The 24701-nt window shown below is 45.8% G+C and overlaps 2 protein-coding genes across 6 annotated transcripts; both read left to right on the top strand.

Annotated features, from left to right (window-relative positions):
• The first annotated feature begins 376 nt into the window (after nt 1-376).
• Nucleotides 377-19733, top strand: scube2 (signal peptide, CUB domain, EGF-like 2). Of its 5 annotated transcripts, none has more exons than XM_076022185.1 (23): nt 377-644; nt 1145-1264; nt 1604-1729; nt 2015-2149; nt 3399-3524; nt 3630-3791; nt 5166-5255; nt 6155-6271; nt 6350-6472; nt 7112-7228; nt 7361-7483; nt 7793-7909; nt 8610-8702; nt 8888-9010; nt 9492-9659; nt 10080-10283; nt 14811-14981; nt 16131-16298; nt 17189-17350; nt 17444-17641; nt 17879-18031; nt 18125-18204; nt 18626-19733. In XM_076022185.1, exons 1-23 carry the CDS (start codon nt 554-556, stop codon nt 18770-18772), a joined length of 3114 nt encoding a protein of 1037 aa, XP_075878300.1. In that variant the 5' UTR covers nt 377-553; the 3' UTR covers nt 18773-19733. The 5 variants fall into 5 exon arrangements, with proteins under 5 accessions (XP_075878300.1, XP_075878327.1, XP_075878309.1 ...); XM_076022212.1 differs by having other exon boundaries at nt 378-644; nt 3630-3746; XM_076022194.1 differs by having other exon boundaries at nt 378-644; nt 3630-3746; nt 10077-10283.
• A 682-nt stretch (nt 19734-20415) lies between these two features.
• Nucleotides 20416-24505, top strand: tmem9b (TMEM9 domain family, member B). Its single transcript, XM_076022041.1, has 5 exons — nt 20416-20642; nt 21188-21279; nt 21381-21489; nt 21635-21769; nt 23139-24505. Exons 1-5 carry the CDS (start codon nt 20574-20576, stop codon nt 23292-23294), a joined length of 561 nt encoding a protein of 186 aa, XP_075878156.1. The 5' UTR covers nt 20416-20573; the 3' UTR covers nt 23295-24505.
• Nucleotides 24506-24701: the final 196 nt, after the last annotated feature.

Genomic DNA, 24701 nt, shown 5'->3' with positions numbered 1-24701 from the left:
CTTCCGCTTTTGTCCCCGTTAGCTCCTTGACTTGACACTCACTAGATTTATATCCAGTGTGCGTATTTATATTTTTTAGGAAATTACCAAAGTCATTGTGCTAAACTGACAGTTTTCCGCCTGTTGCTTTCAAAACAAAAGCAGTTTCTGTCGGAGTGCTAGCACAGCGTTTTATCTCGACTTCCGCTTTTGTCCCAGTTAGCTCTTTGACTTGACACACACTGGGGATCTTTTTTTTTCGTCTCCCCCCCCTCCGCTCTCACATGTACGCGCACGCACGCTCTCATTCACGTTATCTCCTAGCGCGCGCCTGCGCCCCCCGCCCCTCCTCCCCTCCCCCCTCCCCCGCGCGCGCGCGCGCGCACACACACACACACACACACACACACACACACACACACAGCCACTTACTCACTCCTTTCTCTTTTCAAAAGCCCCTTGTGAGGCAGATTGACAGGCTAGAATGAAAATGAGGCGGACGCTCGCTCGGGACTTCAGTGCGTACGCGTCCTTTCGAGAAGACCTCTAAAAAAAAGCCCTGGATCCTATCACCATGGGAGCTTCTATTTGGAGTGCGAGGGACCTGTGTTTGTTTTTGCTCTTGTTAAACAGTCGTCAAAGCAGAACGCTTCCAGAGATTCGAGGTGGGATCGTAGTAAGCGTGTGTGTCTCTGTGTGTGTGTGTGTTGCATGTGTGTGTGCAGTGTTTTCTCTCGTCCGCGCTACTTTGCAATCGCTTCTCCCCCCCTTCCGAATGCGCTCATGTTGTTTCGCCGGTGAAGTTTATGTCATTTTTTATTCTACTTTCACATGTCCAAAGTGCCGAGACTTTGTTGGGTGCCATTACAAATTTTTTGTAATGGCTTTTTCTATTTTGTTTTGTTTTGTTTTGTTTGTTTGTTTTTAATTCAAGTCGTGTTTTGTAAATTACCCCGCAACATTGGCGTAGTTTCAAAACACTTAACATGTTGCTTGTCGGTGTCATTATTTAAAAGGCTCGCTCCGTGTGATTCTGACAATCAAAACGAACCTTTTCTTGCTTGATGTCTTGTGTTGAAAACCCCGCGCTCGTTATGCAGTCATTATTACCACTTGCAAAAGTGTTGTGGCGACTCTGCCCTTTACTGGCCCCTGTGTGTTTCAGCGGATCCGTGTGCGGAGGGAAGCGATGGCTGTCACATCGATGCTATTTGTCAGACTACACAAGGTTCATACAAGTGCACGTGCAGAACAGGCTTTAAAGGAGATGGGGAACACTGCGAAGGTAATGATGTGCACTTTGTTGCCCTGTTTGTTTCACATGATGCGTCTCGCGGCCCCACTCTGGCCGTCAATATGAACAGAGTGTGAAGGTGGATGTGATCTACTACTACACATTCTTCAAAGAATGATGGTGTGTGTGTGTGTGTGTGTGTGTGTGTGTGTGCGCGCGTGTGCGTGTGTGTGTGTGTGTGTGTGTGTGTATTTAATACATTGCAATCATGGCCTTTTTTGCTTATTTTCTTGTTCCTTCTTGGCTTTTATTGCCAAAATGCGTATTCACAATCCTAAAGTTGCATAGCAATTTTTTTTTTTTAACCATTTGCATCTCTTTTATCCTCAGACATTGATGAATGTGATTTGGAGTATAATGGCGGCTGTGTACATGAGTGCAACAATATACCAGGCAATTATCGCTGCACTTGTTACGATGGATTCAATTTGGCCCACGATGGCCACAACTGTTTGGGTAAGATCTGCCACTGAGGCTTTCATTTGTGTGTGTGTGTGTGTGTGTGTGTGTGTGTGTGTGTGTGTGTGTGTGTGTGGGAGGTGGTAGGAAAAAAAAAATGTTTGTGTTGGCCGCAAGCAAAGTTTCTCCCTTTAAATTCACCTCTTTTGGTTAAACATTCATGCCTACAATCTGATTTTGAAATGCTGCGACTCCACGCGCACTGTTTGCGCCTGCGGCTCGCTTTGCGTCAGCGACTTGTAAACACTGGTCGCTGTTGCCCTCACCCACGCTGTCCTGCAGATGTAGATGAATGCAAGTTCAACAACGGCGGCTGCCAACACACGTGCGTCAACGCCATGGGCAGCTACGAGTGTCGCTGTAAGGAGGGCTTCTTCCTCAGCGACAACCAGCACACGTGCATCCACCGCTCTGTGGGTATGTGAAGTTCCATGGCTGCACCTCTCATCACACACGTTCTGCATCTCATCACACACGTTCTGCATCTCATCACACACGTTCTGCATCTCATCACACACGTTCTGCATCTCTCTATTTAGGGTTTGAGGCCGACCGACTTTGGGTGCATTTTGAAATTCTTTGTTTTTTGTTCACCTGTCTATTACCAGTGTTGTTGGGATTGCTCCATAAAAGTAATGCAACTACTGATTGCTCCTCAATAAAGTAATCTAATTACTTCTTTGGCTACGTCGTTTCAAAAGTAATCATTTACCAATTACTTTAGTTGAAAGAAGATAAAGCAACAGTTGCTCAGTGCTTTGGAATGAACTGTATTAAAGTGCAAATTTTGCAATTCCAAACATTGCCTCTGTCCTCTTAACATGCTCTCGAAACACAAACTGCACATTTCACAACACTGGTGCCTTTTGCACAGCCCATATTTTTGAAAATAAGTAGAAGATTTCGGAAAAGTAACAAAATCGTAACTTGATAAAGTAATTCTTTAGATATAATTGCCAGTTTTGCCACAGTAATCTAGTTACATTACTCCGTTACTCAAGAAGTAGTTTAACTACAGTGGTGGATTACTTAGTAATAGATTACTCGCCAACACGCTTATTATAATGTTTTTGACGTCCTCCTGCGATACGGAGATTGACGCCACATCGAGGCGAGACAGGTTCAGGCTGACTCCCGTCACGGAGCTTTCATCTGCGGCAGCCACATGCTGTGGGAAAAGGATCTCAGTTTCCCAGAGAACAAAATGAGCTAATAAGTGCAACACTCGCCTCTATGTGCTCTGTGTCGCAGATTAGTCTGAAGTGCCTTTATTTGCTCTGCTTGACTGAAGTCAGCTTAAATGCAAGCACTTTCCACTCCATCGAGTCTTGACAGCCCTGTTTAATCCTGTGGCCCTGCCCAGTCAGCTGTGACACATCTATAGTACGGAGAATAAGGATGAACTGTTTGAATGTCACTTCATCCTATTTCACAGCTTGCAGGCTTTGTTCAGTGCGTTGTTGAGGCAGGGTCGTTTGCAGGGAGTCAACTTTTGCATTTGCTATGCGAGTAGAAATTTCTTTTCCGACGCGACCCAAAGAAATGTCTCGGTGGTGGTCGATGACTTGGAACCGCGAAAGGTCCGAGAACAATCTCCGGCGACGCCTCTCGCCCACTGTAGGAGAGCTTCATTGTGTGCACCTCTCACCCTCTCTCTGTGTCCCAGAGGGCCTCAACTGTATGAATAAAGAGCACGGCTGCGCCCACATCTGCAAGGAGACGCCCAAAGTGGGCGTGGCCTGCGAGTGCCGTCCAGGGTTCGAGCTGGCCAGGAACCAGAGGGGCTGCACCTGTACGTGCTTGTCGGCCGACCAATCCCAACACACACGCAGATCAATTCCTCCAAGGCTGCGCTGATCTCTTTGTTTCTATGTTTGTGGCTGCATGTGACTCTCAGTGACTTGCAACCATGGCAACGGAGGCTGCCAGCACAACTGCGAGGACACGGAGAACGGCCCGATATGCAGGTGTCACCCCAGGTACACCCTCCAGCCTGACAAGAGGTCGTGTACAGGTGAGAGCACCGTCTGCAGCCCCAAGAGTGTGAAACAATGTGAAGGTGAGAAGGTGCGTCTCTCGCATTTTCTGTATTTGTCGGAAAACTGGTCTTGTTCAATAATCCTCCCCACATCATCTAACATGGAAGCAACTGAGTCAGTCAAGCACATAAAATGCGGTCATATCACAAGTTAATGTTAGTTCAGAGCAGGGCTGCACCAATCACCACTGTTCCACTGGCACTGAGGAGATTCGTTATGAAGAAAGAGCTTTTATCTGAAACGCCGCCCGAGCAGCCTTGTGTGTCGTCTAGACATGAGTGACCAATAAAGAGCTCACCAAAAGCAAAGAAAAAAACATGGGATCTGCTTTTTGTGAAATCTTATCTCATTTGCAGGGGCAGACAATGTCGTTACAATTGGAATAATTGTGTAGCTGCTGCTTGGATTGGGACCAAGCTTTTTTTTTTTTCCGAGAGTGCCCAGTTTGCAGTGTGTTGCACGCTTTCTTTAGTTGTGCCCAGATTATCTCAGTGCATAGAGAAATGAATACGCAGCGGCTGAAAGCCTCCCTTTCCCGCTCCTCCGCTGTTTTGCCGCTGAGCATTTTTCCGCACAATGGCTGCGCAGGATAACGATCGCGCGTCGGCGGTGTTTCTGTCCTCGGAAGCGTGTCTCTGCGATGCTGCCCGCAGATTAACGTTGCTCATCTCGGTGCCTCATCTGGAACACACAGCGAGCTGCCATGAGCACGGTGTCTCCAGGGTAAACACGCATCAGCCTGCGGAAAGGTGACCGACGTCAGCGGCCAAGAGCTGCACTCGGTGGGGGGTGGGGGGGTTGTGTTAGGTCCAGTGTTGTTGGGATTACTCCATAAAAGTAGTCTAACTACTGATTACTCCTTTAAAAAGTAATCTAATTACTTCTTTAACTACTTTTGTAGTAATAAGACATAAGACATAACTAATCAATTACTAATTACTAATCACTTTAGTTAAAAAAAAAAAGATAAAGTAACAGTTGAGGACGTCTTGTTTCCTGCACATAACGTACAACAAACCACAATATTCTTTGATTTAGACGAGATGAACCCAACGTAATGTTTGTATTTCCAGCTACAAACGCAACTGCCGTCATGCTTGTTTTGGTTGCATCATCAATCTGTGTCTCTAAATTTCAGACATTTTGTGGATAATAAGATAGCTTGCAAAATATTTCAGAAAAGTAATGGAATCGTTACTTGATAAAGTAATTATGATATAATTACCAGTTCTGCCACAGTAATCCCATTACATTACTCGTTACTAAAAAAAAGTAGTTTAATTGCAGTAGTGGATTACTTAGTAATAGATTACTCGCCAACACTGGTTGAGTCTGTGTGCCGAGTCCCCCAAAGTGAGCCTAAACCCGCCGACGCTTCCTTTTTTGTGTCGCAGAGCGGGACGAAGCCAGCGCCGAGTCCTCGGACCACAACGCCACGTCCTTCAGCGAGGTGGACAAGCGGGTCAAGCGGAGGCTGCTGATGGGTGATTATGACGCTCCTGTACCGCAGGGCCGGGGAGCCGCTCGGGGACGCTGCTCCCGCCTAGCAAACCCGACGCATTCCTCAGAAGATCTGAGCAAACTGTGAAATGACTGCGCGCCGGCTCCCTCGCCCCGGGTTCCGCCCAGCCAAATATGCGCTTGTGACAGTGTGGTACATTTCGCGTTTTCCTCACATTTTGTGGGAAGAGCAGAGTGTGAATCCCTCCTCGTGCAGCCAGTATTCATCGGCTCTGTGATTCTGGGTCAGGTACCTGACATGGCGGACTATTATATTTCTGGGATAATTTTTTTTTTTGCACTGTGCCAAGTATTTAGCAAACACAAGATCTCTGAAAGCCCTGTCCTGTGTTGTGCAGTAAACAGCAGATTATGACAGGAACGGCCGGGATCTGCTGCTGCTTATGTAAAAGAGCAGACTACTTATTGTCTGTTCCCGGGAGCATTTGAAAGAAACAAAAACAGTTTAAAACATATCATCAATGTGTGTGTCGGCGTATTATTTTGAAATGCCTGGTTTTAAAAAAGACAATCCTTTTTGTTTGCAAACAATATATATCGGTGCCCTTTAGTGAACCCAAAGTTGTACCAATAAAATCTAATAGTACTATTCAATAATACTGCAGTAACAGAACATCTGGAGATTCTAGCAATTAGGAAACTGACTTCTTTAAACTGCAGTATAACTGGAAACCAAAGCAATGCAATTTGACAAAATAACTGAAGAGCCTAATAATTAAACTCGCAGTATTTTCGTCTGATATGGGCCATTCTGTGGCGAGAGTGCAGCATTTTTCCAAAGAGGGCTCTGTTTTCCTAAGGCTCCGACATTTGGCATTGAGGAATAACGTGGCTACGTTCACCTTGTGTGCTGTGATTTCAGAGACCTGCGCGGTGAACAATGGGGGGTGCGACTGCACCTGTAAAGACACATCCACAGGCGTGCGCTGCAGCTGCCCCGTCGGCTTCACACTGCAGCCGGATGGAAAAACATGCAAAGGTCGGCCACGTACAAAAAAAAGTCACATATTCGTCAAGGAAAGTCCCGCTGACGCACGATTGGCTCGTCCTCCTCCAGACATCGACGAGTGCGAGCTGCAGAACGGCGGCTGCGAACACTTCTGCAGAAACACCATCGGCAGCTTCGAGTGCAACTGCAGGAAAGGCTTCAAGCTGCTGACGGACGAGCGCTCTTGCCAAGGTAGACCAGAGTCGCGCGTTGTTATTCAAGCCGCGGCCTGCGACCTCACGAGTGACACGGCATCACATTATTCTATCCTCAAAGATCTGCTTTACGTCCTCTCCTCTGAGGTCTTAAGGGCTTAACTTGTATTTCTTTGATCACAAAGGTAGGCTGGATGACGTCGGCGGAGGCGGAAGGTTTAAGTGGATTAATTCAAAAATGTGAATCAATATCGGGGATCAGAGATAATTCCAGGTCTTTAGAGGTGACTTTGTAACGTCCACGGGATTTAGCTCCGGTTGTGTTGCATTGTGTGTTAAACGACTCGTCAGTCTCGGAGCTGCTCAGAGCTACTTGTCGCCGTTTGAGGATACATCTGTTCCGATTGCAACCACCGTGTAGTCAGTCTACTTTTTATCCTGAGTTAACATCATGAGCCCGTGTGATTTACCCTTGTTTATCACACTCTTCACCCTTGTTGTCACCCAGTGTGAAAAAACAAACAAAAAACAACCCAAAAAAAAGCAAGTGTTTCTGTGGACGAGGAGGGAAAAAACTCCCCACCACTGCTGAAGGCCCCGCTGTCATGCTATCATGCTATCATACTATCATACTATCATGCTTGCATGCTATCATCTGCCCGGTTTTTGATTACAGATATAGACGAGTGCTTCTTCGAGCGGACATGCGATCACACATGTGTGAACCACCCCGGTGGCTTTCAGTGTCTCTGCAACAAAGGCTACACCATGTATGGACTGGCCCACTGCGGGGGTGAGTCTGCACGCCACAAGCGGAGCGTAGCGCGCGTGTGCTCGACTCCCGCCAAAGAAAAAAAAACAAACAAATCAGAGCGACGACGCCCACCGCTGGTGACGACTTCTGCGACTGTTTCCCATCTCCCAGACGTGAACGAATGCAGCGTGAACAACGGCGGCTGTGAGCAGGGCTGCGAGAACACGCCGGGTGGCTTCCAGTGCTTCTGCCACGCCGGCTACAGGCTGCACTGGAACAAGAAGGACTGCGTCGGTAAGAGGCCAGCCCCAGCCCTCCCGCTGTGCGCCAGAGGTTGCAGCCGCTGTTGTGCGGCCTCCTGTGGAAGCGTGCATGCGTAAACTGTGTGTTCCCTGTGACAACTTTGGGGGTGTGGGGGGAGGTGGGGGTGAAAAAAAACAGGAGATACTTTGAACGAGTCGGTCGCGGTCTTTGAAACGTCCGCGCTGCCCTAAACAACGCCGCTGTTCTTCGCTGTCAGCCGCCGAGCCTTCACCGCAACACGACGGACAAATTTGGTGCCGTTTTTACGCTGGAGTTTTGTCGTGATTTTTCCCGTTGTAGAAGCCGAGGGTTTCCCGCCCGCGGCGCCCCCTTCAAAGCCGACCCTGAACTGCAGCAAGCAGGAGGGAGGAGACCGATGCTTCCTGACGTGCCAGTCCCAGGTTCACATCAGCAGCGGTGAGTCGTTTGGCTTATGCAACACATGGAATACTCCGCTTGACTCCACATGTGCGCTCGGTTTCACAACTTATTGCGCTGATCTGTTTGTCGGCCACGAATGGGAGATGTGGCCACCGCTAAATCAAAACGAACCATTACCTCACACAGGCCTTTTAATTTACGCCTGAGACGCCCTTGAAGTTCTGATGAGGGCATAAATATGACAAAAAAAGAATAAAAGAAAATCAAGCGGCGCTCCTTGAAATTGATGACTTCCCTTGTTCACGCTTGTGGTCGTATTCACAGGTTGCTGCCTGTGGATGCAGGTGCAGTGAATTCAGTTTGCCCAGGATGACGCTCCACTGAGTGCAGCAGAGCCTTTTGCTCAGTAACCTTCACCTTTTTTTTTGTTCTACACGGAGGAAATAGAGTCATAGAGGCAATCGGAAAAAAACACTTCACCTCCTGCCACAAAATGCTCTTCTAACCCGGCTCGTTGACACTGTGTGAGTGCGCGATGCATCAACATCCTCATCCGGTCACTCTGAAGCTAAAGCGGGCGAGCCGGATGCTGGTTGTGTGAGCCGGCAGCCGCCTGCTGCTCTTCGTGTCCCTACATGCCGGTCGTCAGGGGCTGCTCCCTCACTTCCTGCTGGTGTGGCCTTCGCTTTTGTCTGGGTCCGCGTGTCACGGCCTCCCTTGTGTGTGTGTTTTTCAGGGATGGAGGATTCCTACACGGTGACCTGCGGCCTGCCTCTGCCTTGCCTGGCTGCTGACGCACAAAGGAACGGCAGCGGCTCGCATTGCGCAGGCGAGTGCAAAACACGGCAGATTGGCATCTATCTTTCCGCCACTGCCTCACAAAACATCAGCCGGGGGGGTGGGGGGTCAGAGGTTTGGGTGGTGGTTCACCCCCTCACCCCCACCCCCAGACCCCTCCGTTCCGCTGATGCACACGCTGATTAAACGCGGTGACGCTCTTCTCCGCCTCCGCAGGTTCTGAAAAGGCCGGCGTGCCGCGCATCAAGACCACAGCCACGTTCCGGTCGGGCACCTCCAAATGCAACTTGAAACGAAGTCAGGAGAGGCTGAGGGAGAGTTTGAACTCGGCTCAGTCAGGTACAGAGCTTCCCTCATCACAAGAAAGCCTAAAAAAGCTCCTTCATGATTAGAAAAGAAGCCTGGGAGGGTTAGAGACCTGCCGCGGTGTTTAGAAGATCACAACCAGGCATGAAAGCCGCTTCAAAGTCAAGCAGGTAGATGTGGGAGACGTTTGCGGGAAAAGTCATGTGGGTTTTTTTTTGTCTCGACGCTGCACTTTGCCGAGCGGCGGCGGTGGCAGCGGCGGGTGGGAAAGATGTAATTAGCAGCAGCAAAGCTTTCAGTCGGGGCTGAGCTCCCTGTCAATCAAACAGGGTTCAGGGCTGCAGCTTCGTTTTGCTTCTCTGCAGGGTTCCATCCTCCTTGACACCCCTCGCAGTCATTTTTGTCTCAGATTACAAAAAAAATGTCTCTGTTACATAAAAAAAAAAGGTTCCAATCAGCGGTTTTCTTTTTGTGGGGCTGAATGTGGTGTTGGCTGTGTGTCCCGTCACCGCAGACAGCAGGTTCCTCTTCACCGAGAACGTGCAGTTCAGCTACGTGAGCCTCCGCTGCACCTCAGCCGGACAGCGAACGCGCAGCCGCCACGGCAGGAGGGCCGGCGAGGAGGACGGCTCCTCCATCACGGCTGAGTTTGAGCTGGATGTGAACCTTGAGGAGGTAACAGGTTGGTCCCTCTGCGCTCCCCCCCTCTGCCTGCCTGCCTGCCTGCTTGCCTGCCTGCTGCTGCTTTCTCTCCAACCTTTTCCTTGTTGCTGTTGCTTCCGCACCGCTGCCTGCTTGTCACTAATCAAACCGTGAAAGTATCTCCTGTTTTGACTCGGCGGCGGTGGCGGTGGCGGTGGCGGTGGCGGTTCTGGTGGTGGTGGTGATGGTGGTTCTGGTGGTGGTGGTGATGGCGGTTCTGGTGGTGGTGGTGATGGTGGTTCTCTGGGGCGCAGGATCCGTCTGTTTCCTTGAGTTTCTCGGAAGCTCCCCCGTCACACCCGTGCATGCGGCCCCGCGGGTGCCAGATGAGGTTGTTTTTTCTTCCCTCCTCCCCCCCGCTGAGAGAAACAGTGGCAGTGTGTGGTGCCTCTCTCAGCAGAGAGCTGCGACCTGAGCTGCGTGCGCCGGCGCTCGGAGAGGAGGCTGCGGAAAACCATACGGACCCTGAGGAAGTCCATCAACCGGGAGCAGTTCCACCTGCACTTCGCCGGGTCGGACTACGAGCTGGGAAAGAGTCCCGGCCAGCCGGCCGACCTGCCGGGCCACTGCGCGGCGGGACAAGTGCTGATGGGCAGGAAGTGTGGTGAGTCCGTCTGTATTTTGTGTTCTTTTTTGTGTTGTCTTGGTAAAAGCTTGACATGCTGCCCATAAATACATTAATAAAAGTGTATACTCGCAGTGCAATCAGTGGCGGGCCGTGCATTTCACTCCTAGGCCATCAGTGATGTCATATTTAGTCCACCCAAAATGAATACACATTATAATATCATCAATATGACTCTAAGGTTTGAGAATCCATAGAGAGTCACACTTGCACATTACATCACCTTCATATAGGGGACCTGGTCGAGCAGAACTTAGTTCCTGGAGCATTTAAATCACAATTAATTCTTGCTGCTTGTTATCTGCTATCTGGTGACAAGGTGGTGCAGTGGTTTGCACTGTCACCTCACAGCAAGAAGGTTGTGGGTTCGATTCCTGGCCTTGGCCTGGGTGGGTGGAGTTTGCATGTTCTCCCTGTGTCTGCGTGGGTTCTCTCCGGGTTCTCCGGCTTCCTCCCACGCTCCAAAATCGGTGCATATGAATTGGAAACTCTAAATTGACTGAGAGTGTGTGTGAGCGTGAGTGCGAATGGTTGTTCATCTTTCTATGTGGCCCTGCGATAAGCTGGCGACTTGTCCAGGGTGTCACCCTGCCTCCGCCCTATGACAGCTGGGAGAGTCTCCAGCAGACCCCCGCGGGCTTCTGAGCGCCGGATCGAGCGAGTATTGAAAATAGATGGATGAATGGATGGTATCTAAGGAAGCCTGCCTGACCAAATACGAAAGGCTTCTTTAAAAATGTCACAAACGGGACCTTTAAACGAGCCGGGTTCCATGATTGGATCTGGAGCAGGTGCCGGCCAGATGAGCGCCGTATTTGGCCCGCAGACGGGCTCTAATGAGAGCGACCCTCGCTCCCTCGCTGGCTCGGAGGGAACAGAGAGACTCTTGTTGGTCTTCCAGGCGCTGAGATCTTCCAGCATGTCGCCTGGGGATGAGAAACCCGAGGGCTGATGGCAGGTCCTCCCCTCTCCGCGAGCCTCGCAAATCCCCCGACGGAGAAATTGTTCGTAAAAACGCGACCGCACGCCGTCAGCGCTGGAGAGCTCGCGCTGCGTTGGCATGTGTTTTCTCTGGCTTGCAGGGCGGCGCGCGCCCCTAATTTTGGGCCTCACACTGAGACGGAGGCTGCCTGCACAGCGTCTTTATGTCAGCGAGGAGAGGCGGCGTGCTTCTCTCCCGATGAGATGACTCTGTATTTACTCTAATTGCAGGCTTTTCTCGTTTTCTCGTTGCTGCCGTCACTGTTGACATGTGTGAAGCGGGCGGCGCTCTGAATCCCGCCACACACACACACACACACACACACACACACACACACACACGCACACACACACACACACACACGCACGCACGCAGCTCTTGAAGTAAGGATTTTTTTTTTCTTTATTCTGCACTCCAAGGAAAACAAAGAGAGAAGATGATTATTTTTGTTTTGGTGCCGTTGTGCTTTTTTGTTTGTTTGCTTGTTTGTTTCCTGAACTTCTCCCATAAAGCTTGTTGAGGTTAAACTCCGTCAGTCCGGCCTCTGCCTCATAGTCCGAGCAGCGCGTGAGATTTTTAGCTTCGGCCTCTGCGAAACATTATTTCAGTAACTCAGCTCCTCAGTTTGTTGATTCTCTAACTCCCCCGCTACACTTTCAGGTCAACATTAAGCAGTGTATTGGCCATGGCAGGGGTGTAGACATGTAATTTAGAAGAAGAAAGGGGGGTGGGGGGGGGTTGCTGAAAGGCATTCTTCTTAACCTCCAGCCCTTTAAAAGAGCTATATTTTTCCCCTCCTCCCCCGGCTCCCACTCTGGCTTAGCTGGCGGTGTAGTTGAGTCCTTTTCAGTTTGCCCACTCCATTGAAAACCCAGTTTGGGGCTTGTTCTCACTGCCACAGAGGGGTGGCAACACAGACTGCCGTGTGTCTTTGCAGGGATTAAGTTTTCCATGCTGTATTATACAAACATTTCTCCCCTGACACTGACACCGGCTATTTATTGCTTTACTTTTTCCGAAGTGTTGTTTTCCGATTCGAATACTCGGCTCAGTTTTTGCGCTCTCGCTCCCTTTTCGTTGTTGTTTGTTCACATATTTTCAGTCAGTATCTCGCTCCATAACTACCGCATCAGAACACAGTGGTGCCACAGGCTGAATCCTGATTCCGAAGTCGCTCCGAGCTCAGCGCCTCCGCTTCAGCACGACTTCTGTCCTTTTTTTGCGTTTGTTTTTGCTGTTTGTTTTAACATTGAAGATGTTTAGGAAGTGCTGTTGATTCAAGCTGGCAGTTTGAGTGCCGCGGCCCCCCCCCCACCCTCCTCTTTTTTGGGGGGGCTCACCCCCCCCCAGCTGGGGCCACTTTGCATGACCCCCAGCCACTAAAACTGCTAAAGAGAATTGACTTCAGCCGCACCATGGGAATCAATTAGCATCAGTTGTTTGGGCCCGGGCTTGATGGGCGCGAGCAGCGATTGGGCCGAGCAGAATGGGGGGATTGAGAAACCTGACCCCTTTTATTGGGTTCAGCTCCTTACCACTGTGATACCGTAGTGTTTTCCTATGTCATCAAGTAGGCAAAGACTAGGGACTTGAATAGAGGTGAAAGGTCTTTTAAACTCTTTGGGGCCATCAGTTGGAGGACTCTATAGAGGCGCTCTTTGCATTTGAAAGGCTTCAAGGTTTTTTCTCTCTTTCACTCTCGCTCTCTCCCTTCTCTCGCTGCTTCCCTCTGTCAAATAAAAGCTGTTAGAGGACAATGCAACGATGGTTCCTCATGGTCTTTCAGAGTAAACAATAGCTTTCCAAAAAAGAAAAAAAATGATAATAAACTGCTCTTGAGAGAATTACAATTTCTTTCTTTAAAAGGGGGGGGGGAAATCGAACAGTTTGCTGAGCCATGTGTAATAGATTGGCGGTAAAAGCCTTTGTTTGTTGAACGCTCACACGTCAGGTTTTTTTTTTTTTCCACTCGAGGTTGTTTTTAAAGGCTTCGGCAGACTGGGGGTGGCGGGATTTTAATTGATTTATTCTTGCCAGAGATCAGCTTTGCTTTTTTGCGACTCGAGTTCTAAAGACCATCAGGCAGACGCAGTAATTCCCAAATTAATTACAGGCATCACTTTGAATGGGTGGGACCAAAAGCAAAATGGCACATTGGCCCCTTTAATCAAGCCCTTCGCACTTTTGAGGGATAAAAGGGGAAAAGGTCTTTGATTTGTTCCTGCGTCTGCTCTCAGAAGAGGCGAACCGTGCGTTTGATGGTATTAGAGGTTGAGCACTGTATGAGTTATTTAAAGGTGTCAAATGTGGGACACAAAGGCAGCTGTGGAGTGTTGGAGCTCACTTCTGTCTCACTGCTTCGACTGTATTAGATTGAGACTTGAAAAGATGAAGGCCGTCTCTTTGCCTTCCGCCGATGGAAACGCCATTAGTAGTGCTTCTTGTTTTCAGTTCAATTATGAGTTAAAAGGAAGTAGAAAATACCAAGATACAGGCTCCGATTCACACCAACGTTTTAATTTGGGCAACTTCCAGAACCAAGGTGATTCTGGACAATTTGGAATTATTTCAATGTTCCCATATATCGGATTATTAACACATTTCAACTGCCTCGAACATTTGATGACTTGCCTGCATCATATTGAAAAGATTAAGTTTGTAGATGCTTTGTATTGCAGTGGATGCAAGTTCTGAGTCATCAATCATCAATGTCTCATCAAAAGCTGTGCACACACTCAGAAGATGCATCTGTGCAGAACAAACAAACAAACAGATTTACAGGAGTCTGCTGCTCTTTTACCTCAACCACTCGTGGAATTTAAGGTGACGCATTGTGTTGACATCTGATGCACCTACCGCAATCACAGCCAATTACTTCCTCCGAGCCCTCTGATCTTTCAACAGATCCGCAGAGTGTTCAGGCCGCTTCCACTGATAAAAGTAATTCAGTTGAGCATTGTTACATTTGCGCGCCATCCTGCGTCATTACACTTGGGGAGCAACAGGGCGACGCCTCGGTTAGCCTCAACCTGAACAATCTAGTGAAGCAACTGAGCGGCTGCGCTGCGTCTCCGTGGTTTCTTGCTTTAGCCTTGGGGGCATCTTGCTGCATGTGTTGTTTCCCGTCTGCGTTTCACATAGTCTGAGCTCCCCACTTGTTGTAGACAGGTGACTGGCTTTGATCAACCTGCTGCACAGACTTTGAGAACAACTGAACACATGTAGAGGCATATGTCTGTTTTGGGTGCTCAAAACTAAAGTGTTTTCAGTAATTGATTTTTCCACAAGAAACAATTAACACACACACACACACACACACACACACACACACACACACACACACACACACATATATGTATATATCTCTTTATATATTTTTTGGATGTTTATAGACAACATGATTTTGGAAATCCTTTCTGCAGTGGCTTAAATCAAGCTGCCACCATGCAACCTCTTAGGAAAAGTTATGTTTTTCATGAAAGCTAACTCATTTATCCTGAAATTGTCCCCTGCTTGCGCCCTAGTGAGCTGCACCGCGGGGACGTTTTATGACGTGGAGCAGGGACGCTGCTTGCTGTGTCCAGCTGGAACCTATCAGGATGAAGAGGGACAGATGTCCTGCGAGCTCTGTCCCGGACCTGAAGGAAGGGAGGTTCCCAAGGTGGTCGGAGCTCGAAACATGTCTGAGTGCGGAGGTAAGACAAGTCACTTTGATTCATGTCTTTCAATTTCGCTCAACTGCTTGAAAGAGAAAGAGAGATTTTATTTTTTTTGGGGGGGGAGGGGTTGTGACCTAATAAAAATGAAACACAAGTAGAGAAACAGAGACGCATGTCACAGTAACACGTCTAGCACACGACAAAAAAGGGGCCTGAGACCATAAAATTTCATTCGAACATTAAAGCGGTCCCACACAGGAGGCTGGAGCAGCACATGTGCGCATGACGGAATGTCTTGCTTTTCATTTCAGCTCCCATGTTAACCGGTGGCTGCGTGAGCGGCGGCGCACGCGCCACTCCAGCAGCGCCTCGGCTAGAGATTTAGAGTCTGGTTGATATTTTTCATGCGTCCATCACGTGGTTGTGAGTGAGAACAGAGCTGGAAATCAGCTGAGGATCGCATCTGTGTCTGAATGTCAGATGGGACTTTTCTGCCCTTTTTTTTTTGCAGATGTTACAGTGTGAGCCACATTTATATGAAGACATATTAATATCAATCATATGTCACCATTAGTTTAGACAGTGAGAAAAAAGTGAGGAGCCAATCTAGCTTAATGTTTCCTGACTTGAAATATTCTAATAAATGTGTTTTCTTTGTTCAAAGCAAAAATAAAAATGTAGCTTTTTGTATTGACAAGAGTAGCTGCTGGTAAAATAGCAGAAAAATGCAGCCAATGGTAAATATAATACTCTAGAAGACAGGAAAAAAGAGACACAAACGCTCCAGACTATTATCTGAATGTGAGTCACCCTTGGTGGCTCGATAAAGATCTCAGCTCAGCTTTTTTTGTAAACCCAAAAAAGACGCTTGAGCTCAGATGTTAAAGATGTATTTCAAGTTGCGCCTTTCAGTCGGAGGTGAAAGAGCCACCATGTTTTTCTGTCCCTCACCCCTTCTACCCGTGCCACTATCGCACTCTGACTGTAGATTCTAGATTCCATCTCCTCTGTGAGACTAAACAGGCGCAATCAGCGCACCGCACCCCGATTTGGAGCTCCCAGTCTGAGGTTACACAGCGCGGGAGGTGGCATGTTTGGAGATGAATCACGGCCTCATTCTCTTAACATCTGCATAAAGACATGTTTTCATATTTCCGGCTAACCCATGCGTCACTGTGTGTTTAGGTCTGTGTTTACCTGGTCAGTACTCTCATGACGGCTTTGTCCCCTGCCTGCCCTGTCCGCTGGGGACGTACCAGCCGGAGGTAGGACGCACCTTCTGCTTTCCTTGCGGAGGAAACCTGGTGACCAAGCGCAGCAGTGCTGTTACCTTCCAGGAGTGTGAGACTAAAGGTTTGACTAATGTTATCTGTTATTTTTGGGGTTTCCATCATAACAGGAGGAGTCAGCTGTTTTTGTTTTGATACTGTTTATCGAAGTGTAGTAAAACGAATACTTATTAAAACTGATTTAATATCAACACAATATGTTTTTTCCATTTGTGGCCCTTCGATTGGGAGGTAAATATTGTACCAAAGCAGTAATAGTAGCTGAGATTTAATCCTTACGTTGCCATCCAAAAAGTGGTTTCTGTCTGTTCAAGACACACCCAAATTAAAATGAGAACTGTTTTTGAACCTTTTGGAGTCAATTCATGTAGTTTGCCCCGTTTAAAATGGATCCTTCCAAAGTTTTCACACGGCAAAAAAAAAATTGTAGGTGCTGCTGTTACTAATTTATTGTAGTTTGCACATAAAGAACAAAATGTAAAAGGGACAAAATGAAACAACCATTATAGATTAGCTAAAAAAAAAGTTTGAAATCTTACAAATTGTGTTTGCCTTTGTGGTTGTATCTTGCATTTCCTTGTGTGACAAAAAAATGTAGCTTTAAAATTGTGTATCAGGTTAATGCCATTGCCTTTGTAAAAGAACAAGGCACTCCCATCAATGCAACTGGTGGATGGGATAACAGAGAAAATGAAACCCCTGACATTGACACAGTGCCCCCAAATGGCCTGGCATAGAACTACGTCACTTTGCTCTCCTGTCTGGTGCCCTTACAAGACCACACCTGTCCAGCCCTGTCATTCAAATGTACAAAATCAACATAGTGATGGGTTAAAAAGTATTTTCTTTCTACACAAAACCCACTGATGAGCTTGAGACATACGTTTAAACCCCCAATGAATTTTTGGCAGCATCTTATTAACTAGCGCATGACGCTGTGTTTGGCACCTGCAGTGCAGTGCTCTCCAGGACATTACTACAACACCAGCACACACCGCTGCATCCGCTGTCCCACTGGCACCTATCAGGGGGAGTTTGGCCAGAACTACTGCGTCGCCTGTCCAGGAAACACAACCACAGACTTCGACGGCTCCACCAACATCATGCAGTGCAAAAGTGCGTTTTTTCCCCCCGCATCGATGCAGCTATAAAGCTTCAGAGCAGCCAGAGGAAACGTGGTGTTTGACGTGCCTGCGTGCCACTCCACAGATCGGCAGTGCGGGGGAGAACTGGGAGATTTCACCGGGTTCATCGAGTCCCCCAACTACCCGGGGAACTACCCAGCCAATGTGGAGTGCACCTGGACTATCAACCCGCCACCCAAACGCAGGATCCTTATTGTTGTTCCGGAAATCTACTTGCCCATAGAGGATGAGTGTGGGGATTACTTAGTAATGAGAAAAAGCTGTAAGTCTGAGCTCCAAATCTAACATCCTGATTAGTTGTTTTTTTTAAAGATGTCTCTGAGAAACTAACCTTTCAATTCATGGATACTTTGGCTTCTACTCCGTTCTCTGACTGAATGTGTCAGTTTCTTATATTTTATAGCCCTATAACAGCAAATACCAGTTTTTTTTCTTTTTGTTGCAGTGTAACTGCAGCCAGAGGTCCCTTTTTGCATATATAAATATCCTTCTATTACAGCTCTTTCCAATTCCGTGACCACCTACGAGACGTGTCAGACTTACGAGCGTCCCATTGCCTTCACCTCCCGCTCCAAAAGGCTCTGGATACAGTTCAGGTCTAACGAGGGAAACAGCGGGAAAGGGTTCCAAGTCCCATATGTGACGTATGACGGTAAGAGGAGAACTTTCACATCGCATGCGATTAATAGGGACCTACCGCAGTGTCAGCATGGGAATGGCTGCATTCATGTTTAATTCCTTCCAGAGGACTACCAAGAACTGATTGAAGACATCGTCAGAGATGGAAGACTGTACGCTTCAGAGAATCACCAGGAGATTCTTAAGGTAAGTCAAAAGAGAACTTTTTCAAACAGGATGATGATTATGATGATATTCTCTAGTCGTAAAAATGGAACTAACACCCATCATTTGTATTTTGCTTTTGCTTTATTTCTATAGTTAGACCCAAGTCAGACCCAACCATATGACATAAATGCCATGCCACATAAACAAAATGTGAAAAATGAATTTCCAGTGCTTACACTAAAACTATTCCTATTGAGAATGTAATTGAAAATGCATCAAAGTGACTGTTACTCTGTTGCAACAGTGACAGGTAATCATTATACAGTCATCTACCCATTCAACTCTGGCTGATGAGCTGGACAAAGAGCTTGTTAGCACGTGGCACCCTCTATTGGAAGTGTGTGGAAATACACGTTATTAACGTTGACCTTTATTGTGTCACGTCACTTTCTCTGACCAGGACAAGAAGCTCATGAAGGCGTTGTTTGACGTACTGGCTCATCCGCAGAACTTCTTCAACTACACAGCTCAAGAATCGAGAGAAATGTTCCCCAAATCCTTCATCCGCTTCCTGCGTTCCAAAGTCCTGAGGTTCCTTCGTCCTTAGGATGGATCTACAACTGCGACCTCTTTTGGACACTTAACCGCAAAACTAAGATTCTTTTGTTCTATGTTGATTGCTGAGTATTTCAAAATATTCTGCAATTTTTGGAGCCAATATGGGTCACGGCGTGTTCATGGGAACCAGCTGAGCAAGTGGACCTTTAACTGGAGCTTTACGAGGGAGAAAGGAGTAAAAGCAGTGCAGCATAATGTGGACCCACTTTGACATCCTTCCTCCACCACGGACCTCTTCATTCTGTCTCTAAACCAGGAATCTTGTTCTGACTTCATGACTTAAGACAGCCAAGGGCTCAAATCCAAGTTATGAATATTACTTAATACGTCAGCTTCATCGGCTATCATAAGGATGAAATGAAAGGTAGTGGCTGAGCAGGTATACACTGAACAACTGTATATAGAGTGTTTATTTAGTTTTAACTTAGGCCTACTACACAGCTAGAGCGGAACTGACAGCATTACTACTCGCTGCCAGTCTCAAATATAGCACAAACGTTTTCTCGGGAACAAACGCTGTACTGGAAAACTAGTGGCAACCACAAAAGCAATTATTCTTATGAACATTTTGTACATGATGTAAAAAGTTTTAGGCTCATGGATTGTAGCGAGTAAATACATTTCTGGGAGCGTAGCATCACTGTGCACGAATAAGTCCTCCTGTTTTACAAAAATGCGGTGACAAAACAAAGTAATGCAGTCGTAAGATGCCAATGGCAGAAATGCATCGTTACATTAATGTCACTGATGTGCAGATATGTGCATTAACACGTTGCGTGTAGGTTACCAAAGATAATAGTTGGTTTTGAAGACATGTGGAGGAAACGTCAGAAAATAAGGCAGCCTGTAAAATAGAATTCAGCTTTTCATCTGTCTTAGATGTCGCACGTATGTATATTTCTATGGTTTTGTACATCTAATATACTGTAAATAAAAATAGAAAACATTAATTCTACGGCTCCTTTGTCACCTTTTTTTTTTTATTATTATTATTTTTTTTAAAAAAACAACCCTTTTCTATATGTGTGATCACAATATTTGTAAAATCCCATTTCTACGTATGATCAGTTTACGTCAACTAACTTGGACTTTAAGAAATTATTTACTTTTGTGTTCCTGTACTTCTGAGCAATTATTTACTCTCAGTAACTCCCAGATCTGAAACAGAGAAGTTCACATGCTTTTCACTCGTTGCAAGCAGTAAATATTCTGTCCAAGAAATTAAGTTAACCTACCTCTGGGCCATATCAAACAAAGATCAGCTATTTAACAGAATTAATAAAACCACCCGATTGAAATATGATCTTCATATGAAAGGAATGGCTTTGTTGACTTTTCCGGACTTATAGATAATATATCCATTCATTTTTCATTATTACTGCTTCCCATGCACTCACTGCTGCATAGATAATACACGTGTATGATAAATAGAATACAAGATTCCACATATGGAACGTACCTGAAACGGCATACAATTGATGATGTCATGCTAAGGGTACGTCCATTTAACTTTAACCCATCACCTTGTAGGGCGGTGTTATATTACATGAGTACAGGACCTGATTCGGTGTCTTTACACAATACAACAAATCAAGCGCTCCCTGAGGTCTCGAGTGCGGAAGCAGTGCACCATCTCTGTAAACTACAAGTCAGCTGTCAGGAAGTTGCGAGTGTTATTCCTGCACTCTTCATCTTGATGGCAGACGTCGTTGGTTGCTAGTTTGTTTTTACTCTTTCGGGAGACATTTGTGCGGTTTTTAACGGCTGTAAACCTTGGCTGTAAAAATAAAATGAAGACTGTGTTCCTTATCGAGGCGTTTTTTCTGGGCTGCTTTGCGCTGAACCAAGTGACGGCTAAGGTATGGCTAACGTTAGCTTGGCTAGCTAGCTACATAAGCTCGCTATTGCGCAGTAGAAAATGACCATAGTTTAATTTCCATTCAAGTCTGCCACCTGTATCCCCCTTTCGAATGTCTTTATGAGGCTCAACGTCAAGTATCGGGGGTCGGCAGTCAAGGGTGTAAGGGGTGGAACAGTGGGAACTGCAAAGCTAACTCGACGCCTGCTTCATGACGCTCACTGAGCTCGAGGCAGATTTTGCCGAATGGGGAACAACGTCAACAAAATTCAGCCTCGTTTTTTTTGTTTTTAACTATTTTCTATACTTTGCATCTTAGTTAGCTAGAATTATGATCTGATTTTATAAATAAGATTTATAACGTGACAACAGCTGCGTATTATGTTGACTTTTCACAACAGTGACTCGGTTGTTGTTTTTATTTGCCTTCATTACGAGTAACCCTGTAATTGCGTAACATGTTGATCAACCAAAAGCATGATTATTAAAAATATAGATTGAAAGTTGTGCGAGCTGAAGGAAAATGATGTGATCCATCCATTACAGAACTCTGAAGACATCCGCTGTAAATGCATCTGTCCACCATACAGAGACATTGATGGGCAAATCTACAAGCAAAATGTTTCTCTCAAAGACTGGTAGGTTGCACGATGCCTTCTTGGGTGATGCCAATGCAAATGCTGACCTCTCGCTTCATTTTTTTTAAAATGTTGATCTTTTTGCATTCTCTCCTGTCCAGCAACTGTCTTCATGTGGTTGAACCCATGCCAGTTGATGGGAAAGATGTGGAGGCGTATTGTTTACGCTGTGAATGTAAATATGAAGAGAGGAGTTCGGGGACCATAAAGGTGAGACAGCAGACAGTTTTGTTCTCCTCGCTTTTACTTGTCAGTTGATTGTCTTGTCAATAAACTGATTTTCAACATTTCTGTAATGCGATTTTCAGAAAACGTAGTTGCTAAAAAAATAAATAAACCGGTTCTGTCCATTTAGGTAACCATCATCATGTACCTGTCTATTCTGGGACTGCTGCTGCTCTACATGGTCTACCTGACTCTCCTGGAGCCCATATTGAAGAGGCGTCTGTTCGGACACTCGCAGCTGATCCAAAACGACGATGATGTTGGGGTATGTGTTCCCCCCACTTGCAGGAACTTGTACTTAGTGATTAAAAATGCTGGGTGTTGGTATTTGACCGCCAATTATTTGGACCTGATTGGGTTTAAACAGATTTGAAAGTATATGTTTATGTGTAAATAGACTAGATGAAGGGCTTTCTAAGCTGAGTTATGTTAGGTTGTTTGATCCAAAATGCTTTGTCATTGCCGTATGCGATTATACACATTGTGGAAACGTGTATAAAAATGATGTGGCTGAGACTAGTGAGCAATTTAAAAAAATAAAACCTCCTTTGAAAAAAACAAAAAAACTAAGCAGACTGAAAGTGCTAATGCTTTTGCTGTGGCTGCGTGTTTTCTCTGATAATCCTGCTGCGTTTTTACTGGCACGGCTATGGATACAGGAAGTCTGACATTTGAGCACTGTCTTCAGTTGAGCTGTAAAAAACTGACTAAGCAGTCGTGATGATGACGACGACGATGATGATGACGATGATGATGATGATGATGATGATGAAAGTATGTTTGTGTCAGTTTGCCTCTTTGTCACAACTTAAGCACCCCTGGATTCCTTTTAAAGATGTGATTTGTTCTGATACAGACCAGAGAATGGTGCATGCTGTATTTCTGGAAAAGAAATGAAGGAAGTTGATATGAACTGATTCTTCACATGCACACGAGTAATTAATTAGCACACAGCTTAGAAGTGGTTACTGGAAATTAAGGTTCAGTAGCGAGACATTTGTAAGCAAGACTAAATAACCTGAAGCAGTGCTGTTAAATCACAGAGGCGGCCTATTAGGAGGCCTTTGTTATGGGCCGTGATGTGAGATCTCTGTGTGTAAGCGGCTAATTACAGAGGAAATGGTGGGGTTGTTTGTTTTTGAAATTGAAGTGGCTGCCCAACTGATACCGTTGGTCCCAGCTGTGTCTGTGACCTTCCCAAACTCTCCACCCTTATCACATTTACAGCTTTGATATCAAAGTATTTCTCAATTATTTCTCTAATGTCTTTGTATGCGCTGTAAAAAAAAAAAAAAAGTACAGTGGATGCTGAGGGGATGAATAGGGATCTGCAGAACAAGATAAAAAAATTTAATCTTAGGGTGTTATACAGCTATGTTTATACAGTACATAGTTGGCTGGTGGTGTAGGAAACAGTCTTTCTGGGGTTTATCTAATTTTTTTTTTATCAAAGGTCGCACAACCCTTCCAGCTTCAGTGGAGGCGGCTTTTAAGATGTTGGAAGACTCTCATGCATGACTTGTGTCCACATCTTTGGGGGTTTTGTGCAGTTAGAAGGACTTTTGAGTTATTTTTATTAGAACTTTTTATGTAATCACTCCCGTTTTGTTTTTTTTCTCTCTCTGTGCTTTCAGGACCAGCAGCCTTTTGCCAACGCTCACAATGTTTTATCCCGCTCACACTCTCGGCCCAACATGCTCAACAAAGTGGAACACGCACAGCAGCGCTGGAGGAGGCAGGTCCAGGAACAGAGAAAGTCTGTGTTTGACCGCCATGTCGTTCTCAGTTAAAAGGCTTCAATGGGTTAAACAAAACAAAGCAAAACAAAAAAACAGGGGTAAATTAAAAAAATAAAAAAATAAAAAAATAAAACTCCACTGTGACTGTGACAGAGCCCTCTGTGTACCCCTTCTTTTCTCTTATTTGTCTTTTTTCTCCTCATCTAATGTAACACGTCTGAGGTGAACAAGCTGAAGACTGGATGTAGATGTGGAGTCAGTTTTGAGATCCTGTTGTTTTCAGCCAGTGCAAGAGAATAAAGGAGCAATCTGCGAGATGTCAATGTCATCGCATACTCATGTTTTGAGTTGAATAGGTCGGGTAAACCAAGGAAACCCAAAGCATTTGTTGTTGACGTGGGAAAAAGAAGTCTGTAATCGTGGCACCTTTTTCTCTCAAAATGAATTTATTTTTTTGCACATTCTGTAATAATCAATCCAGGAGATTTACTCACTGCCGTCTCCCTGATTTGCTCGCAAAAACAAACAGAGGAATTAAACTATTATGCAATACTCTAATCTACAGGAGATTATTTTCATTTATTGCCATTCTCTCTCGCTGCTTCCTACTGCATTGTCACATGGCCTCAAATCAAGAAGACTTCTTTTACAGAGAACAAGGTGGCTTCAAGGTTAAGACATCCAGTTGTTAGCTGGTATCACCACATATTAGATAAGTTGGAAGAGTAGCGTTCATATTATAGCTGGTTTAAAACGCACCCCTAGTTGGAACTTCAGTCTGGGCCACAGTAGAAAGGAAATGGTGTAAAACAAACAAAAAGGTGCATGTTTTCTAAACTTTTTTATAAGTCTAAAATGTTTTCAGCTCTTCCTTTCTATACTGTTGTCTATTGTACACAAACTACTGGGAAATTTGGTACCGGGGAGTAGTTTCTATCTGTCTCTCTGCTGATTCAGTACCGTGGTGATGTCATAGTGATCGAAGCCGTGCTATTGATCCATCTGTTGAAGATCATCCACATGGACGCCGTCTCGTCTTTGTTCTTGTCACCTGTTTGTGCTCAGTCTAATAGTAGATTGGTTGTTGAAGTCCTGGCTGTCTTTAAGGCAGCAAATATTCCCAACTGTGTTTTTCCAAGTTGTATACCCGGACAAAGTGGCTGGAAAAGTTTATGTTGTGGAAAAGTTTTTTTTTTTTTTTTTAAATGACCTAATGTATAATAGTTTAACTTAAATAAATGTATGTATGATTGATTTCTCCATTTGTTTGGTTTCAGTGTCATTCTTCTTGCAGGTTCTGACCGACCCTCTTTTCTCTGTCATACAAGAGATCCAAGTAAACAGAGTAAACCGTGACTTTGTCATTTGCAAAGATTTCCTCTCATTTTCTCCGTCTCCCCCTAAAATTCCAACAAATACATTTCATTTAATACATTTCATACTCTATAATTTTACTAA

Source organism: Nelusetta ayraudi, unplaced genomic scaffold (assembly GCF_046127955.1).
Source record: "Nelusetta ayraudi isolate G7.1 ecotype Tasmania unplaced genomic scaffold, CSIRO-AGI_Nayr_v1 ptg000002l, whole genome shotgun sequence".
NCBI lineage: Eukaryota > Metazoa > Chordata > Actinopteri > Tetraodontiformes > Monacanthidae > Nelusetta > Nelusetta ayraudi.
This window is presented reverse-complemented; position numbering and strand designations above follow the sequence as displayed.

Excerpts from the sequence above, each read along its gene's own strand:
- scube2 (XM_076022176.1), top strand. The coding sequence starts at position 554 with ATGGGAGCTTCTATTTGGAGTGCGAGGGACCTGTGTTTGTTTTTGCTC. Across the intron at positions 7,229-7,360 it reads TGGACTGGCCCACTGCGGGG|ACGTGAACGAATGCAGCGTG; the intron begins GTGAGTCTGCAC and ends CCCATCTCCCAG. Across the intron at positions 8,703-8,887 it reads CAGCGGCTCGCATTGCGCAG|GTTCTGAAAAGGCCGGCGTG; the intron begins GCGAGTGCAAAA and ends CCGCCTCCGCAG.
- tmem9b (XM_076022041.1), top strand. The coding sequence starts at position 20,574 with ATGAAGACTGTGTTCCTTATCGAGGCGTTTTTTCTGGGCTGCTTTGCG. Across the intron at positions 20,643-21,187 it reads TGAACCAAGTGACGGCTAAG|AACTCTGAAGACATCCGCTG; the intron begins GTATGGCTAACG and ends CATCCATTACAG. Across the intron at positions 21,490-21,634 it reads GGAGTTCGGGGACCATAAAG|GTAACCATCATCATGTACCT; the intron begins GTGAGACAGCAG and ends CTGTCCATTTAG.